The sequence below is a fragment of the Hippocampus guttulatus genome, chromosome 6 (assembly GCF_054856545.1).
Source record: "Hippocampus guttulatus isolate MCC_2025c chromosome 6, RoL_Hgut_1.0, whole genome shotgun sequence".
Lineage (NCBI taxonomy): Eukaryota > Metazoa > Chordata > Actinopteri > Syngnathiformes > Syngnathidae > Hippocampus > Hippocampus guttulatus.
The window spans coordinates 11,348,594-11,367,056 of NC_141266.1; the positions used below are offsets into that span (position 1 = coordinate 11,348,594).

An 18,463-nucleotide genomic window follows, 5' to 3' on the forward strand; every position below is an offset into this window, starting at 1 on the left:
TAACCTGCTACGCATGTTTTTGGAATATAGGAGGAAATTCGAGTACCTGGAGAAAACGCATACGGGCATGGCGGGAACATGCAAACTCCACACAAGAAGGCCGGGACCCAGAATGGAACCCATGACCTTTGCACTGTGAGGCAGACATGCTAACCAGTCGACACCTTGCTGCCCTATATCAACATTATTTCAGGAAAATAAATTCCAAAGGAAAAATGTAATTGACTTCTGAGACAAATACTTTAATTTGAAATTTTCAATAAGAAATAGGTGCAGTGCAACTAGAGAATGCCTCTTAAGTATTTAGCCCCTCAAAATATTGTCATAACTCCACTTGCATGACTTTTGTGCACATAAGGATGAGGCTACTGTTAAATTTCTCGCAACCAGTGCAGGATAAAATAGTCAAATCATATGGTAAAAGGCTAAAACCCTCAAATGTGGTACTTTTTTTGTAGGCAATTTTTAAATGCATATTAATTCTAGTCCCACTGATACATGTTGAGAAACATAAGACAGTATCTTTACACATGAGTCTTGGGGTGAGGAAAGAATAGAAAATAGATTGTAATACATATGTATAACTTTAATAGCAAAAATAAATTATCTCTGAAACTGTACAGATATTTACTATTGGTGACTTTTCCACAGACATATTTACATGATACTTTTCCAAGCGCACTGCAGTCAGATGTAAACCCACATCAATATTATTACCATTGTCTAATGTTTTACCTCTGCACAACTTCACGAATGTGTGTCTTGTTACACAGGGTGTGAATAATTAAAATATTAAATCAGAAATAATACAGAATACAATGTTTGTTTCGCTTAATTTTCCTCATTCCTATATCAAAAGAAAAGCACAGTAAAAAGATAAAATCAAATTTATACAACGTGCAGATGATTGGAGAAGGGTGTCACAGTAAAGCTAATCAAAACAACTTGATGTTAGTAACTTTGCACAGTGTGGTTCAGGTCACAACATCACCTGAAGTTAGTGCTCTTTTCAAGCTCCTTCAAAAATAGCATTGAATAGTCCGTTGGTATCTGATGTGGCCTGCTTCAACATTACAGTATGAGTTCATGAAAGACTGAAAATTGTAAAGCGTGTCCTGGAGGTGTGCAAGATGACTGCACTCCCTTTATTATTAAAAACAAAATTACGTAGACTTTTGTGAGAACAACCAGAAGTCTTTGTGAAGCATGCATCACTCATTTATTGACCTGTCTGCAGATCGAGGCCAGCTGGAAAATGCAGCTTGTGACAGCAGAGGGAACACTTTGTGATGCTTCTCCTCGCCATCCTGCAAGTGCATCCAGGGCTTCTTTGGGGTTGCATGGTGACAAGTCGAAGATGCAGTACGCCGCTGCTAACTGCACTTCCCATGGTATAGCTGGCCATGAAAAACATTGAAATTACAATCCACATTATGCTTTATTTGGCTGCTGGGCCGCCAGATAATAATCTGGATAATTTTGCTTTTTTTGCTCTCATGATTCATACCTTCACTCTGGCTGTGCCTACCAAAGGTATTGATGATGCTGGCAACAGTTAACACGGAAGAAATGTTCTTCTCCCTGATTCCTAACTGACTTAGGATCCCTGGATATAAAAAAATATATATATATATATATATATATATATATATATATATATAAATAAATAAATCAAAGAAGAAATATCATTTACTTGCATCCTTGTTGATTGTGGAAAAAAAATGGTGAACATCAAACACAACTAACCAATTAGCCGCAGGACGGTTGCCACTGTCACATCAGAGATTGGTGCTTGCTGGTCTCGGGGCTGTGATACCCAGGAGTTCATCAGTGGCCACAACTTTTTACTGTCACAAACACATTATCGTCAACACACTGCTCCAGCATTAAACATTCATGGACTAACTATAAGTATAAATGCACACTGGGAAGCTACAAATAAATTAATTGCAACTTGTGGGATAAAATTGTCACAATCAATCCAAAATATTTTTCAAAATAAAAAAGGGGAGGAGTCAAAAACCACTCTTAAATTACAATATTTAAGGAAAATACATTCCAAAGGAGAAATTAAATGTATTTCTGAAACAAAGGAGTCAATGTGTGCAAATACTTTAGTTTCAAATCTTTAATTAGAAATAGAGGGATTCCAATTACAGAATGGCACATTTAAGCGTTTAGTACCTCAAGATATTGTCATAGTTCCACTTCCATGATTTCTGTGCACACAGGAGATGCAAAGTGAAGACCAGCTCCCAAGCCTCCGTTCCCAGGTCGGAACCATATCGATTGTGTTTCAAGAAAGACATTCTTGAACCTGACCGAATCTCTGACAGCGAGCGAGAGATCAGAAGGTCAATATCACAAGGTGGGCTCTGATGGGGCACAGACAGATTCGGTTTTAACAGGTGTGGTCAATTTGACACAAAAAGGAACTCAACAACAGAACTAGATACTGTAGCACTGTTTTGACAAGCAAAACACAAATTACAGTATTGTCTTTTGTAGTTTTATATATGTTTTCAAAAATTTGCTTCATGCCCCTCTTTTACCTTTTCCCATCCAAGGTATGCTGACAGACACTTAGCGAGATCTTGTGGTGCTTTCAGTTTAGTGACCGTGTGTACAGCCTGGCATAGAAGGCTGCTATGAGACAAAACACTGGGCCATGTTGTCACGATAAACAAAATCAGCTTGGCGACATTGGGAAAATCTGAAACAGGAAAGACAGGATATTTTTTAGGTGGCGCTGAACATGGTCAAATGTTTGGAATTGCCCATTTCAAAGAAACACAGCCTTTCTGTAAAACGCTTTGTTGCAGGTGCAACTGCTGTGAAAGCACGATATAAAGACCTGCCGTATATGTATTGTAATGTATTGATCAAAGCTTGTTATTTTGAAATGTAATTTCAACATATTAAATGACAATTCTGTACATATAGACAATGCATCCAGTCCAACATAGCACAATCACAATTGACTGGCAAGTTGTGTTTCATGAATTGAATCCTCTCACCTTCAATAAGCAAGCTGTAAGCCAAGGTGCGAGCCTTTTCAAAGTCTCCCTCCTGTCGACAGATGGCTGTGTAGACTCTGCAGAGGGCCTGCGCATATTTTTCGCACATGTCCCTCTTTTCTGCTTTGAGTTTGTTCTGGATGGCCAACTTCATGTGATCTGCCTTCAGGTGAAGGGGAAAAACAAACAAAACACTCGTTCAGATCCACACAGAACGGCCGTAGTTTATCATCACATAGAATATAATGTGCTGTACTTCAAATATGCAAAAAAAACTTTCCTTGTAAGAAACTAACCAAGCATAAAATGATCTTGAGATAAGACAGATCGATCGATAGATAGAAGCCCTGTTGAAATACTGATTGAAACATTTTGAGAAAGTTCACGAGTTGCATCACTAAAACAGTTACTCTTTGTATATTTTGTTGTATCAAATAGAATATATAGATCGTGCTAGAAACACAAGCATTGTCATCAAGTTGTAAAAATATGCATATAATGACAAGGATCAAATGGATGACAGTACAGTACCACCTCAATAAATAACATACTAACCAAGCTGCTCTGAGAAATCTCAGAAATGGCTTCTTTTTCCTCATCTCTCAGCACAGGTTTTTTGGCCAGGTTACCAACATGGATGTGGCTCTGGATCACAGGCAACAAATCGAAGGCTTGATGTTCAATACGCTTCAAAAGGCGGACGACAATGCTTTTTTCAACAGGTTCTTCCAACGCCACTGATAGATCAGTTTCCTTAATTGTGATCGGTTTGAGCTTTGGGGTTTGACGCGATGCTGAAACATAGCCACTGTTTGTCAAGGAGGCTGGCACTTGGCTGACACTTGGAGAGCTGCCATCTGTTCTGGGAGATTTGCTGTTTTTAAGCTGAGGCAACTCTGTGGCAGGTCGTTTTTCTCCTCTCATTTCAGTCTTGATGAAAGCAGTCGCGGTGGAAGTGACGGTTGTAAAACTGGACATCTGACTGTCAGTTGATGGTGGTGAGGCTACGCTTTCTGAAGAACTCATGCTAAGGTTGCCTCTGAGAATGCTCAATGTGCGGGCGCGTGCCGACAGTTCTGGGTACATGCTGTCCAGAATCCTCATAGAATTCTCTTGCGGTGGACAAGGGGCTGTGGACGGTGAGGAATTTAGCGCAGCAGGCAGGCGACCTGGGACGGGCACCGCATGCTTTGGGGTAGCAGAGCCAAACTGAAGAGGTGACAAGGGGACTCCGTTTGGAGGAAAGGTATTGCTGAGAGTTGAAGATGAACACACTGCCTGACAGTTTGGAGTCACAGGGGTCCGGACCTGAGCGGAAGGTGAGGCCAAACTATCCATTGGGGAGGGAAAGGAAAGCTTTCCAATGGCATGCCTTGGATTGATTGGTCTGCCTGCCTTTGGAGGTGTCTTCAGAGGAGTGAGGACAGGAGGGAGGGGTGGACCCATTTCAGTGCGAACTTCGCAGATGGACTCCTGCCGACTGGGTTCTGCAGTTGCGCTCATCACCGGAGCAGCTGTGGATGCACTACATATGATCATATTGAGCTTTTCTCCGTCAGGCATTTCAGCAGAGGTCCCTGATTGACCTTGTCCATTCACATGTAGAACAGTATGTTCAATAGCGGTGACTGTTTGACCATCACAAGGTTCGTTGTGAGGCAAACCTTTGACAACAATCCCTTCCACTTGTTTTGCGTGGTTTCCACACTCATTTGTTTTTACATTGGGTGAGAAACGAGACCGACTCAAATGATGGCACAACAAATGCACATTTTCCTTCAAAGGTTTAGTTTCAAGGTTAATAGTTGTGCCTGAAGGAGGTTGTTCTCTTTCGTCATCCTGATGATCGGTCAGTGGAGCAATTGTTACACAAGGTATTTGGTTGGCAATGGATTCATCTGCAGTATTAATCGTTGACACGGGTGGTGTGTTGCTCCTTGGACCTGACAGAGAAGGTGTTCCAACAGCTCTTACAGTTTGCTGAGCTTCCTGCACTTGTTTGTCTGCAAGACAGAATCCTTCATTTTCTACCAGGTCTTTGCTTTCTGCATTGGTGATGCTACAATTAATGTCACAGCGTGATATACATGGGTCACCATCTTGCATTTCAGAGTCCTCTCCGTGATGCTCTGCATTGTTTTGGGGATTTATGTCTCGAATATTTTGAGTTTCATGCAGCAAGTGACTTGTGTCTTGAATGTTTTCCTTTTCAGACACGTGTTCTTTATTGACATCATCTTTGCCCTGTACAGAGTTGATGCAAGTCGGGAAAGTAATTAGCTGCACATCTAATACTTCCATGTTGACTTCAGTGTTGACATTGTGGGATTCCCCACAAAAGGCGGTGTGGATTTTGCCATCAGAGACCCTGTTGACAATTTTCTCTGTAATTGCAGACTCATCTTTGATTGGCTGCCCTTCAGTTTGTTCCTGTGATTCTGTAGTGTTACAGTGATCCGTTTCTTGTACGTTACCGGCAGCACAACTAGTGTGAGGATCTGCACAGCACAGCTCATTATTAATCGTACTTGCTGGAGGATCCTCAACTGAAACGACTTTATCTGATGTAGTAAACGATACTAACTGCTTGACAGAAGCATCCTCAATCTGCATTTCCTCATCATTCGTGCTGGTTCTTTCATCCTTTAGCTCTGTTGTGACACTTGATTCACGTACGTTGGAGGTGCATTCCATTTCGTGTGTTGTTCCATTAAACAAACCTACACTTTCCTCAGTTGTTGTTGAATGCCGTTTTGGAGAAAGGCATGACTTTGCTAGAACGTGCTGGAACTCCTTTTCTTTAAGATAGTGACTGGGTGTGGCATGTTCTGTTTCTCTTTCCCCTTTCTTCATAAACTCTGTTCCGTTATCCTGCAAGGAATGAAAATACATGTTTCAATTCATGTGCGTGCGTGTGTGTGTGTGTGTGTGTGCGTATGTGCGCGCACGCGCGCAAAACTGCAATTGTAAATGAATACTTGTATAACGTCTTACAGGCAGTGGCGATAAGCAGGGAGGAAGAGGCTTGAACCATTCCAATATCTCTTCTGCGCTGGGCGTTTCACAAGCTTCACTCAGTCTGACTTGTTTGGACAGGTGATTGTTGTTTGTTGGAACGGGTTCTTGCTCTAGCTTTGTGCTCTTTGTTAGCGGAGGTGCTTGTTTCTTGGTTTTCTGTACACGTGGAGATGTTTTTGAATGTGTCCCAATGGATTTAGTCTCAGTGGAGGATCTTCGGATTTCACTAGTATTGTGGAAAGGAGTCTGGGATTGATCGCTCTGATGAATACATTTGCTCTGCTGAGAGGTGGGCTCTGAAATTACAAGAAACGTCAGGCTTTATGTGGAAAAAAACAGGAACATAACAACTATTAAACAGTTGGAAGCTCCAGTGGTCAGTGTACTCATGAGAGCTCACCATGGAAATGCAACAAGTTGGCTGATTGGTGATGTTGCGGTTCCACACAAGCCCATAGATGCTCTAGAAGTATTCGAACCTTTTCTGTAAAAATGGAATCCACAAGAAATATTTAAAACCTGTGGCAGGTTAGTGAAGGTTATACAGTTTGTAGAGTAATTGATATCATCAGCGCACCTTTGTCAACTTTATGTTCTGGAGCTGTTCTTGCCTGAGTTGATGTACTTCTGTATTCTGGGTCGAGAAAAATCAGACTAGTTTGCAACAAGTGTGCACTGTTCACTTGGTGTCAGTGCATGTAAATTACAGTGTTAAACATTTCGGAGTAAAATATCCTTATATTTACCTTTGTTTTTTTCTCGCTCCAGTTTTATAAGCCGTCCCTGTAAGTATAATGCGCATTTCAATTAACTAGGTTAAACTCTGCCTTCCTTCCGTTTAAACAGCCATAAACATTACTACTTATACTGCACCTGGAGGTCAAAAATGTCCCTCTCCAGCTGGACCTTCTCCTTATTCAGTAGTGATATCTGATTATTCCTTTGGGAAACTGATTCTGAAAGTGAGGGGGGGGGGGGTGAGAGAACATGTTGATGGACCAAATTCAAGGCATATTTATAATGTTGTTTTTACACAAATAAATTGAGGGTGGAACGCATTTTAGATACCTTCAAGCAGTGCAACGCTTTTTGCAAGTTTTTCTTTTCTGTTGATGGACAAAACAGCACGTTATCAGCAGCTTAAATGCACATAAATGAAAATGTGAAAAAAATGTTCTTACATGCTTGTTATCCTGTCTTGATTCTGTAACAATTGTTCAACTTTATCTGCATTTTCTTCTGTTTTCTTCAAAGATGTCTGCAGAGACAGGCTGATGTTGTATTTCACATGCCACATGCAGACTGACATCAGAAGGTTGTAAACACTTTCAGAGTGCACTTTTACTTACTTGGACATTCAGCAAATCAATTTCTAACATGGCCTTTTCCCGCTTCAGTTGTGCATTCTCAAGCGACTGAGTTTCTGTGAGTTCTAAATGTTTCAAAGAGACACTTGTAAATGACAACAACTGTTTAGAGTGACCTTAATAAATTAATCATAAAGGCAGTGTTTCAAAGTACCTTTAATGGCCTTCAGTTGGTTTTCAAGCTTCCCATTTCTCAGGTGCAGGAAACACAGTGAAAGATATTCATTAAAACCATTATCATATAAATGGTAAGGTTGTTGTTGGAATGACAACTTACTGAGCCAATGTAATACTGTTTTCTTGCTTTAACTTGTCAACCTCTTCAGACATCTGACCACAGTCCTGAAGAATCTTCTACAATAATTCAAGTTGGTAAAATTCACATTTGAAACAACACAGTTTCTAATTAAATTACAATACAAAAGTGAAATGAAATCAAATTCTAATAATTACAATTGAGCTTTTTTATGACACACAGGGATGTTACTGAAACTCACACTACCGCAGTTAGCCAAACAGACCACTGTCTACCAAACTTGAGGGACCACGTGTCAATTTACTTGTGCGGATAACAAGCCTGTTTAACTGAACACAATGATGATTTAGTTGCATTTTCTACTTGTCAGTATGCAACACTCACCTCGAGACTTAAAAAAAATCAGCAGTCACCTAACATTGCACCCAGGTAGCAACTAAGGACATTGTTAGTAGCAAACAGCTGAGGTAGACATGACCAGAAGTAAAAGTTTCCCACACAACCCACAGTCATGGATTCATGAAATAACACACACACACACACCAACAACAACACAGTCAGGACATATCTAAGTTACTCTAAAGGTTCGACACATTTAAGTTAAGCGAATCGTTTTTATGTTGATTGTTATTTTCCAACACATACCTTTTGTTCTTCCAACTCTGCTTGCACAGATTCGTAATCCGCTGTTTTTTTCTCCAAAGTAACCAATTGGCTCTGTAGCTCTTCGTGCTGTTGTTGTAGAGTGATCATGTCACTAAAAAAGACGTACCCAAATTAAAATGATTGTGCAGGGTGTGCAATTTACACCAAGGAGCTTGTTCTGTTGGTCCATGATCAAAATTGGTTTTATCCAATTTTTGTCGAAAAATTGTAATGTGTTCAGCGAATAGACTATCACTACTCTTCGTGTACCGATAGTCCAAGTGTGTGCTCCCGTCCAAGTGCATAAATCAATACTTACGCCGAAACCATAATCTTCTGTTTCAGTGACAAAAATGATGACACGTATTCCGTTAAGCTCTGCATAAAGTGACAAAGATTAATAAACAATGGCTTATATTAAATAAAAAGTGAAACTATATAACTTTGATGTGACAGACCTGGTGCAAAAGGGAGCAATTCTCACAATTCGCTGGCCTCGCGTCCGAGGCTATTGCTACAGTTTTGGGCTGGTTGTCCCCTGGCATCATGGTACTAATGTAACACACAAACAAACAAACAAAAATATTACAAATTGAGGTTAATCGAGTCTACAGCGAGTGGCCACGGGTTCAAAACAAAACACATTTTCACGTCTTCAACGTTGCCAAGGACCCACGGCAGGACCCAGCTGAGGAAACTTCCGGAAATGCCAGACTAATCATTCTTCTGCTTCAAGCATAATCTTCGACTAAATTTATGTCAAACGCACATGTGTTGATATGTTTTGATTTGCTATGAGTTACTTTGCTGGACATTGTTTGTTTTTATGTCTCCCGAACAGAAACAATTTTGTTCTGGCAGTCCGTTATGACCTATTGGGCGTGACAACACGTTCCCATGCCCTGCATGAAACACAGCCACCGATAATGTTATTTGTTTTAATTATGTGAAATTCTGTTGACTGACAGTAAAGATGGTATTAGTGACATAAATGCTAAAACCCTTTTTTGGGAGGAGGCGTCATCAGCACGCCCTACTGGTGATAATTTGGCGTTCAAATAAACTAAAATAAACGTGGGTAATTCATAAAATAAGAGTTTTTAATGATAATCAAGTACATGATATTTCAGATTCAAAATGACGAGTACACAGGACACCATCCACAAACTCAGTTTGTTGGTGTTGGAGCAAAGTAAATTCTTTCAACTCGCTCTGCATTAGAGATATCACCAGTAGATGGTGCTGTTGCACGGATTCTGGATCCCTGTGTCTCTCAAGCGAAACCCTCAGTCAGGTTGCTGTCACAGAGATCCATGACTACGTGCACAAAAATCGATGGGTAGGTGCTCAAGTCAAACCAATATTCACAAAATAGTCTCAAAGGGCTTCACAAGCCCACCGTCGATGAGTAATAACGACACTTCTTTCTTTCTTTCTTTCACTGCGTCAGTGCATAATAATCAACACAAGAGTAAACAGGGTAAATGAGCTGGATTTACCATAATTGCTAGTTTTCAGCCATAGTCCCCCGATTTTACCCGTAGAGGGCGAGGGAAAAACAAACAAACAAAAGAAGGGAAAACAAAGAAAGCGAAGCCAACATCGAAATCACAGTTCATTTTTGGTCAGTTGTCCAGCCCCTACTCTGAATAGCCTCTTCCCAACTTCACCATCTGTTGGGCTGCTTTGAGATTATCATACATGGTCGTCAGGCTGTTGTGTGTATCGGTTAAAATGTATTCTGTGATTCCATGTTGGGATTTTGAATTAAATTTAACCCAACTGCATTGTCTGTTGTCAATGACATGACCAAAGATTATTCATGGTAATAAATTAAACACATTTGAGTCTACCGGTTGCTTGCTATTTGTTTGAAAACAGGAGTTTACTAAGATACCTTCTCCAACTGTTTTTGTGACATGAAATGTGCAGTGCTCCAGTCCTTTCACCAGTGTGGGAAGATATCTTCAGTTGGTGTCATCCAACTAAAGTTGCTGTGATTGATGTGGGTGCATCCTGATGGAAGGATAACTGTGTCTTTCAGTGGACCACCTGCGTGTCTCTGAGGCGAAACGACTAATCTCTCTAAACAGATGTAGTCAGAGATAGCAAAGTTTTGACCAGAGGTAAGTAAGACCTGCTTTAAGTAATGCTTTGCTTTTTACCAGATCTATCTTGATCACAATGGACGTTTTACAGGAAGTTGCTGTCTGAAAGGCTTTGTTGCATCAACAAAAACAACTTATCCTGAGCCCGAGCTCTACTGCTCGTATTCTTAAATTACTTTTCACTACAAACACAAGTTGTTATCTTCTCTTGACATAAACAATTAAATCAAGTTTTGACTTGACTGGGTTGCAGGCAAAAAAATTCCTGAGACTTCAGTTTGACAATGTGTGTGGCTCATTTCTCATAAAATGGAATACATGAATAAAGCCTAACACTTTTTATCAGCATCATAAATTACATTACACAGCACCCACAGATGTTTGACGACAGAGCATTGGGTGAACGACCATGCCCACCAACGTACCGAGGACAAATTGTTTGCCATGTTTGTGAAAAGTCCCTCTAAATAAAACAGACATGCATTTGAATTTCCACAATTTGAGTCAGAATGAATGTGAACTGTAAATAAAATCTGCACTTTAGAAAGAAAAGAAAGTGGATGACACGTTTAATTATTTTATTGAGCTTGTAAACATTGCTGCAACATTGCACAAGCCATTTCCTGTCAGTTCGTCTACAGCCAAAATAAAACACAATAGTGAACATGAATCAATGCATTTACATAATACCCACACTGTCCTCACATTTTGCCATTTACTGTGGGATCAAAAGTAAAAAAAAATAATTAAAAAGGTTATCATCCAACCTAAAACTCCTACTTACCATCTATTATTGATCATTTGTCAAATCATGAATAGTTGTTTATAATCATTATGATCTCAGTTTTTTTATCGGAATCTAATTCATTTTAATATAAATTAGGGATGCATGATAATTAAGGAATCCGATAACATAAAAAAAAAAGCAAACAAGAACAAAGATGAAAATCTAATTGAGGCTGTGCTTTGCATTTGGTACATTTGGGTGAACAAATCATGCACTCCTGTCAAAAACTCACCTCTGAGCTCGCTCACCGTTGAGTAGCCCTGCAGAGTGCAATTTGAGGCAGGGCTCAATGTGGGGTGGACCAAAATGCTTGACTCCGCCCATGCGGACTCGAAGCTCCTCCGTTTTTAAACGTTTAAAACATAAAAAAAAATAAAAATTCTTACCACTCAGTCAGTCGGAGCGGAGCTAATTTAACTGACGGAAGTGGTCATTCAGTGTGTGTTCAGGGTACTGAATGTAAATGTGGCATGTGCAATGAGCGAATTTGACTTCTTCATTTGCAGTTGACTGAATATGGATAAGCATTCTGCAATTGCAGCTAGTGATCCCCTCTCCCTACCTAGTGGTTTCCTTTCTGAACTCTGACTGTAAATGTCCCCATTGCGAGACAAATAAAGGATATCTTAATCTTAATCTTAATCAGAGCTGTTGACATCTATTTTTTTTGTTTATTCTCATTCAACATTTGCTGGATCTGCAATTCATTGATGACATTGTCAAAGAATGAGAATCTGGAGTACCATGAGCAGCATTTTAAAATGGTACACGAGATAGTGATGTTTCTGCACTTAACACGCTATAAAAGTTCATCCCTAGTGCTGTTTGATTTCCTTTTTACAAATGCAGTCTTGTTGTATCTAGTTTATTTTTCTGTTTCGATCAGGTTCGGGTCCATTATGGCTATAGTTTTGGTGCAGTAGCAATAGAGGGCACAATCACTGCATGGTTGAGGTTAGTGTTTGGGTTTCCGTCAGTCAATATTATGTCATAGACGGCAAATCATTAAAGCCGCCATGGTTTAAAAAAAAAGGAGGCGCATAAAGGTTGAGAGTTCACATGGGCGGAGTCAAATATTTAGCCCCCCTCCTCCCTCACGTTGAGCAATTCCTTCAAATGCGCTCTGCAGTCAGTTCTCTCATAAACAAACAGAGCATTGTGTGTGGGACTGAGTGCGTAAATCAAGCTCTCCTTTCTACCGAAAATGCCCCGTCGTAAACAATACAGTGAGCACACATCAAACAAACAAACACGAGATTGATTGTGTGGGATTTCTTCACTGTTTTAGAGGAAGACATTTTGCATGCTCTTTGCACCAAATGTTCTACAAGTATTCCACAAGGAAAGGAAAAAACATTTTTTTGTGTTACTGACCCAAACATCAGAAAATAGAGAAAAGAACACTATGAATGAAATAAATACCACTATTTCCGAATAATAACCAATCAATTGTTCTCTTACATAATCTTGGGTGTGTCCAGGAATTTTTTATTTTATTTTATTTTTTAAGGGAGGGGGTTCAGACTGCAGAAGGGTGGAATAGAATGTTACATTCTATGCATGTATAAGTCTCAATCATGTGGCCAGACTGAAAAAAATGATGATGCATATCTCGTATTGTGTAGGGGGCCGGGCAAAATGTGGAAGTTGGCTATATCCGGCCCACGGGCCGTAGTTTGTGGACTGTTGATCTATGAGGTGATCAATGCTTTTGCACGTTTTCACTCATCTGCATGTTCAGTCGTAGGTCTTTTTCTTTGTGTACTTGTTTGTATGTATACACCATGTTACATGCGTTTACTGTATCTTTTTGGCATGCATTGAACTATGGCTAAAATTTACACGTGAGAAGCCATTAAATACAAAGCATCTGGTTTCAAAAATATAATAAATGTGCAATCCTAGAACAAAATCAGCTTTTGATTTTTGTTGTAATGGTGTTGTAATATTTGGAGACGACAAATCTTTGAGTATTTGATTCATCCATGTTTGTACAAACTATACTTAACTCAAAATGTTAAAAGGTTATCGGTTATCTGTCTTGAGAAATAGGAATTTATAGCTATCAGTATGAAAAAAAAGTGTGCATCCCTATTATAAATGGAGCAATTTTTCAGCCAGCCTCTTATGAAACAGGATACAAAATATTCAAGGACTAAGGGTAGAGTAATAAAAAGGTGAGTCATACTGCTTCCCAATGCAGTTCTCCTGCAACGGTGTATCATAAAGCCAATAAATAACAAACATACTGTACATGGGTCAACAGTTATTTTTGTTCATTCAGGAAACTTGAAGTCACATTGCAGTGGTGACAAACAACACTGTAGCACCGCTGAGTATACAGCTAGTATCACTAGTACCTCAATTATTCAAGGTTTTTTTTCACCTTAAGAATATGGAAAATCATATTTTTATCCAGCTAATCCAAGTTCACTTTGGACTTTTTCTTCAAGTAAAATGATTTTGCTATGTTCCTTTCCATTAGCTGTTATTCAGGAGGCCTTGTAGTGCCAACAAGAATGCATCAGATGTTTGAACTTGCCTTCTCCAGATGAGAGACATGACAAGAACATTTTCTGGGATTCCTTTTTTTTTTCGTCCGGGATACCAGTTTATTTCTCCGAAGACCTCAGTTCTTTTAGCACCGTTCTGATCACATTCCTGTGTAGCACTCTCAGCAAGACGTTTTTGTTTTCAGATGTCCAGCATCGCAAGGAAAAGACTCAGTTGTTGCAGCTCGCCAAAACTTCCATTGAATTGTCTTTAGAGTTTTAGTGCTTTGCACGAGCACACATCAGCACAACCTTTCAAGCATGGACATCAAGAATGGTCTTTTGATGATCTTAACTACCTTCCCGTCTGCATCACAAACAAAGTCACTCTTCCGTGATTACAGGTTTGAATTTGAACAGGAATGACAGCACTGCTTGCCATAAAACTTGTGGTTGCACACGCCGTGCTGTGGCACCAGATAACACCAGTGGAAGTAATCCCGACATGCCAAATCTGTCAAGAAAAAATGGGAAATTCTGTCGCTGAAATGCCTAAACACTATTGGGTTCACCCAATACAACCAATAAAAGAGCAAATTATTTTAATTGTGTGCTATGTCTGTGGTTAAAAATTTCAGTAGTGCACATAAAGGGAGGTGTTTGCAGTGATTTGTTGACATCGTTTACTTGTATGAGGGTGTCAAAATGCTCCACAATGCTTTAGTGTGTTGCAGAGAGCATAGGTCTAAACTTTAAAAATGATACTCCATATTGTGAGATTAATATCTCTCTGACTCTCTAATCCAAACTGAATATTATTAAATGTGCAATCCATCATGCAATTGTTATTATTTAGAAGTAAGTATATACATTGTGGTCATAGAGGAGATTCCATACCCTTTTGGTCAGGTTGTGGGCAGAAGTTGGTGTTACAGGCCTGAGCCATTGGTGGTTTCAGATGGAGGGCACAACCAGAAAAGGTTTTCCTCTGGGCCAGGCATTGGACTATCCTAGCCTGTACTCCACCTCCGCATGTCACTGTACACTGTTAGCACAAAGACAGATGACCACATAAGTGACATTAATCTGGTTTTACTAAATTTTGCATGGTTGATTGTGCAATGTTGGTAAAAGGGGTCAGTTTCCAAATGTTCTTCTATACCTCAGACCAAGGTGATGCATGCCATTCGGGTCTTGGGAGAGGTAAAGGTGGATGAGTATGTGCGTTCCACCACTGTAGTGACGGGGTTGTACGCACTGGACACTCTGCTAAGATGCAACGCCGGTGGAGAGCCACTTTGGGCCTTGGGATGTGGTGGCACTTTTTGGCTGCAAGTTCTCTGTATCTGCCGGCTGCATCCTTAAATCAGGGAACCAGAAATAAGAAAATCAACTAGAAGCTGCAATTGTAATAAGACTGTTTCCAGTAAAATCTATTGTTCAGTTTGTATCATGAACACATATTAAAGTATACCTTTTCAGCACACTTGATGAAACGTGCTTGATACCCGTGGTCACATGTTACTGAACACTGAATATACAAAAGGAACAGGGGGAAAAAACAAGTTTGCAATTACATAAAATAATACAATTCCTGTATATTTTAATATTAGGTCCAACAGCTCCTCCAAAAATCACCTCTTGCCACGTTGAGACAAACCACTGGACTTTGCGTTGTTTCTGGCAGCGTTTGATGAAGCAGGATTCTTGACCAGCAGGTTTCGTCAAGCCAACGCACAAACTATCTTGCAGCGTCTGTGACTGTCTACCTGTGTTGAGTCTTGTACACAACACTGTCCTCTTCCTCAAGCCATTACCGCATTTGTGAGAACACTGAAACAGAAAACAAGATTACCCATCATGTCACACAGACATCTCTTCTTGCATGTGTGTAATTCTCTGCGTGGGGTCCAAAAAATATATATACATCACGGTTGAAAGTTGATATTCCTTTAAGTGATTGAAATTAATGAAACATATTAAAAATACATTCTTTTTTTGTTTTTGTTCTCATATTTGTTGTTGTTGTTGTTGTTTTTTTAATCCTTGAAACCTAACTGTCCGAGACAACGGTATCACAGATGTTGTACTGCGTACATTAAAAGCAACATTCTGGATTGGATAGCTCCCTACAGTTCTTGCTTACTGGGCAACAATATTTCTGAACACTTCAACAATCAGTTGAACATTTACTGCTTTTTGCCTCAGCTATTGGTCATCTTGAATTGACTATCGTTCAAAATGCATAGGTCATTTCTTGAGCTGTATGCAAATAATAGATGCATGAACAGCATAATATGACAAACATAATGCTGGATAGGAGCTTGCCTGGACACAACAAATGTCGTGCGATTACTTTGTGCAGCCAGTGAGATAAATGAAACTTCACAACATTGTGACATCAGACTGTCAACAAGTCAACCAAGAAAAACATCTTGTGCTTCATCAAGATAAAAGGCCTGTAAAGACTTCACTAACACAGCTCTGTGAAGCACAATAAGTTCCACACCACGGGCAAGGTCAAAAAACAATTCACATTTTCCAAAGAGTGACCCATTATTTCCTCAATATATTCTTTGAAATAGAATGGCGCCAAGTACCGTTATCAACATCTTGAAAGAGTTTTGCCATATCCAAGTGAATGAGTCACCGTAGTGGCACAGCGCATCAGGGCGGAAGAACCCCACTTGTGTTAAGTAGTGCAGTTATTTGGGATTCCAAAACTTTGCGTAGGACTTGGACGGAGGCTGAAATAGAGTAGATCTCAATGGACCTGTTGAGAGTCTAAAGCTATTGAGATCATAGTCATAAAACACGGTGACTTCCCAGCCTGTTCGAGCTCTTTTAAGACCTGAATGTGCCGAGCCACTGCAGGGAGAGTTGTGGTGCTACATTGAGAAAAGTGTAGTTTTACTTTTATTTGTTCTTTACTTGTCTCACATCAGTTTGGCACACAGATACTATGGATGTCAAGGTGACTTTCACATATTAATGACACATGCTCACCTGTGACCACGGGCTTGTCGTCCAAGCCGGTGGACAACTGTGGGTGTTGCAGGCCTGCCTCCTGGCTGGGGTCAGTTGAGAACAGTGGGAGTCAGCAAGGATGTCATCTTTGGTTTGACTTCTTCGGACACACCGGACCTGCCGTGTCTGCTCCCCTCCTCCACAGCTATGACTGCATGTTCCCCATACCCCCACAGACCAGCTGGGAAAACACAACATTGCCTGCTGAGTCAACAAGGCCAGCCTCCCAATCCCTTATGCATATGGCCGGAATTCACAAATGACAGCATGATAAGGACAACGATTTTGTTTCAGTGATGACGGTACCCCTGTCAAACGCTGAGCAAAACCAGAACGTACTATTGCTCATGGAGTGATATTTTATGTAATGGTTGACTTTTGTGAAATTTGTTTGATAAGAAAATTATTGTCAACTGGGCGTTACGATTTATCTGAAATTTGGAGTGGGAGGTAGTGAACAATAAACAATTGAAAAAGATCAGCGTTTTAAAAACTGAACACTGTTAAAATGTTTGACACATTTCAAAATGGCAGAAAAATCGACCACAAAGTCAAGCAGGTGGTAAGCGTGCACGTGGTACTCATCTTCCATGCAAATTACACCATAGTTGTTTCTGCAACTCTGTGTGAAAGGAGATTACTTTGTCAGTGTTGTCATTTGCATGTATAACTTTTCAAAAGGAAAAAAAAAGTTGTTTAAAAAAACGTAGTTGCATAAACATGCAAAAGACAAAACTCACACAGCAAAGTTATAAAAAATAAATTCCTACCTCAAGCAATCTACATTGAAAAATGTATGTATTTGGAAAAATGACATTATTTATTATAATTTAATAAACTATTAAATTGTGACTTGTACAAAACAAAAGACCAGTTGAGGATTAGAATTTTTATAACAACTACCTTGGTCATCTCATGTCCATTATGATCCATCCATTCATTTCATTTGTATAATGCTTAACACAACACAGAAATGCCTGAGCCAAAATTCCTACCTGTAACTTGTTACCACAACAGTGAACAATAATCCTGTGAAAGTACAAAGGAAATCGGGAGGGCACTGACAAGAAAGATAATCCATTACTGTAATCATGAGATTTTTGGGGGTTTTTTTATGGTGTCTTTGACACCTGACACATTGCATATAATATGGCCCATAGGCTTAACTCGCCAAGCAGTTAGACATTTGTTCATGGCTGACTGGCTTTAGAGCAAGTCAAAACAATCCATTCTCAAAGCTTTTTGACTGGAACTGAAAGCCATGTGTTTTTAAACCCTGCTTTTCTTATCTCTCCGCTCATCCCTGCGAGAGGTAAACATTACCACATGTGGTTTTTATCAATCATATTTAGCTTAGCCTACTTAACAAAAGTGCTGCAATGCTTACCGTCTTTGACTCACAAATTTTAAAACCCATTGTTTGCCGATTGTGAAACAGCCATGTGCATAATTTTTACTTTTTTACTGCATACCTACTTCATCTTTGTTCCGAGACTAATTAAAAGCGAGCTGGCAATACATCTCGTGACCTCAAACTTAAAGTGCAAGTGTCTGAATCCGTCATCATAGGGGTTTGTCATGTTCTCCCACACCCCACCTTCGATATCCCCTGTCACCCTTGTAAAATCCACCCAACATGTCATCACTCAGTGCTATGATTCGGTATGCTGGTAAAACCTACAAGGTCAAATACAAGATCTTTAAAAAAAAAAAACAAGATCAAATATGGCACATGCAGAGCCTGTT

The 18,463-nt window shown here is 39.8% G+C and overlaps 2 protein-coding genes across 2 annotated transcripts in view; both read right to left on the bottom strand.

The window, feature by feature from the left end:
* Window positions 1-565: 565 nt before the first annotated feature.
* ice1 (KIAA0947-like (H. sapiens)) lies at window positions 566-8,966 on the bottom strand. Its single transcript, XM_086114366.1, has 20 exons — window positions 8,762-8,966; window positions 8,623-8,681; window positions 8,304-8,415; window positions 7,680-7,756; window positions 7,557-7,594; window positions 7,385-7,467; window positions 7,217-7,293; window positions 7,104-7,141; window positions 6,909-6,991; window positions 6,782-6,818; window positions 6,613-6,669; window positions 6,436-6,519; window positions 6,012-6,331; window positions 3,573-5,888; window positions 3,018-3,180; window positions 2,553-2,713; window positions 2,185-2,375; window positions 1,747-1,847; window positions 1,508-1,606; window positions 566-1,397 (listed from the first exon to the last, which is right to left on the bottom strand). Exons 1-20 carry the CDS (start codon window positions 8,849-8,851, stop codon window positions 1,216-1,218), a joined length of 4,368 nt encoding a protein of 1,455 aa, XP_085970492.1. The 5' UTR covers window positions 8,852-8,966; the 3' UTR covers window positions 566-1,215.
* Window positions 8,967-10,972: 2,006 nt separating this feature from the next.
* The window catches only part of adamts16 (ADAM metallopeptidase with thrombospondin type 1 motif, 16), a 45,515-nt gene continuing 38,024 nt past the window's right edge, over window positions 10,973-18,463 (bottom strand). The window contains exons 19-24 of the mRNA XM_086114462.1: window positions 16,697-16,898; window positions 15,329-15,523; window positions 15,165-15,221; window positions 14,853-15,050; window positions 14,588-14,735; window positions 10,973-14,204 (exon numbers count right to left, since the gene is read on the bottom strand). Of these exons, the coding sequence (XP_085970588.1) occupies window positions 14,089-14,204; window positions 14,588-14,735; window positions 14,853-15,050; window positions 15,165-15,221; window positions 15,329-15,523; window positions 16,697-16,898 (916 nt within the window). The 3' untranslated portion in view covers window positions 10,973-14,088. The remainder of the gene's footprint in view (window positions 14,205-14,587; window positions 14,736-14,852; window positions 15,051-15,164; window positions 15,222-15,328; window positions 15,524-16,696; window positions 16,899-18,463) is intronic.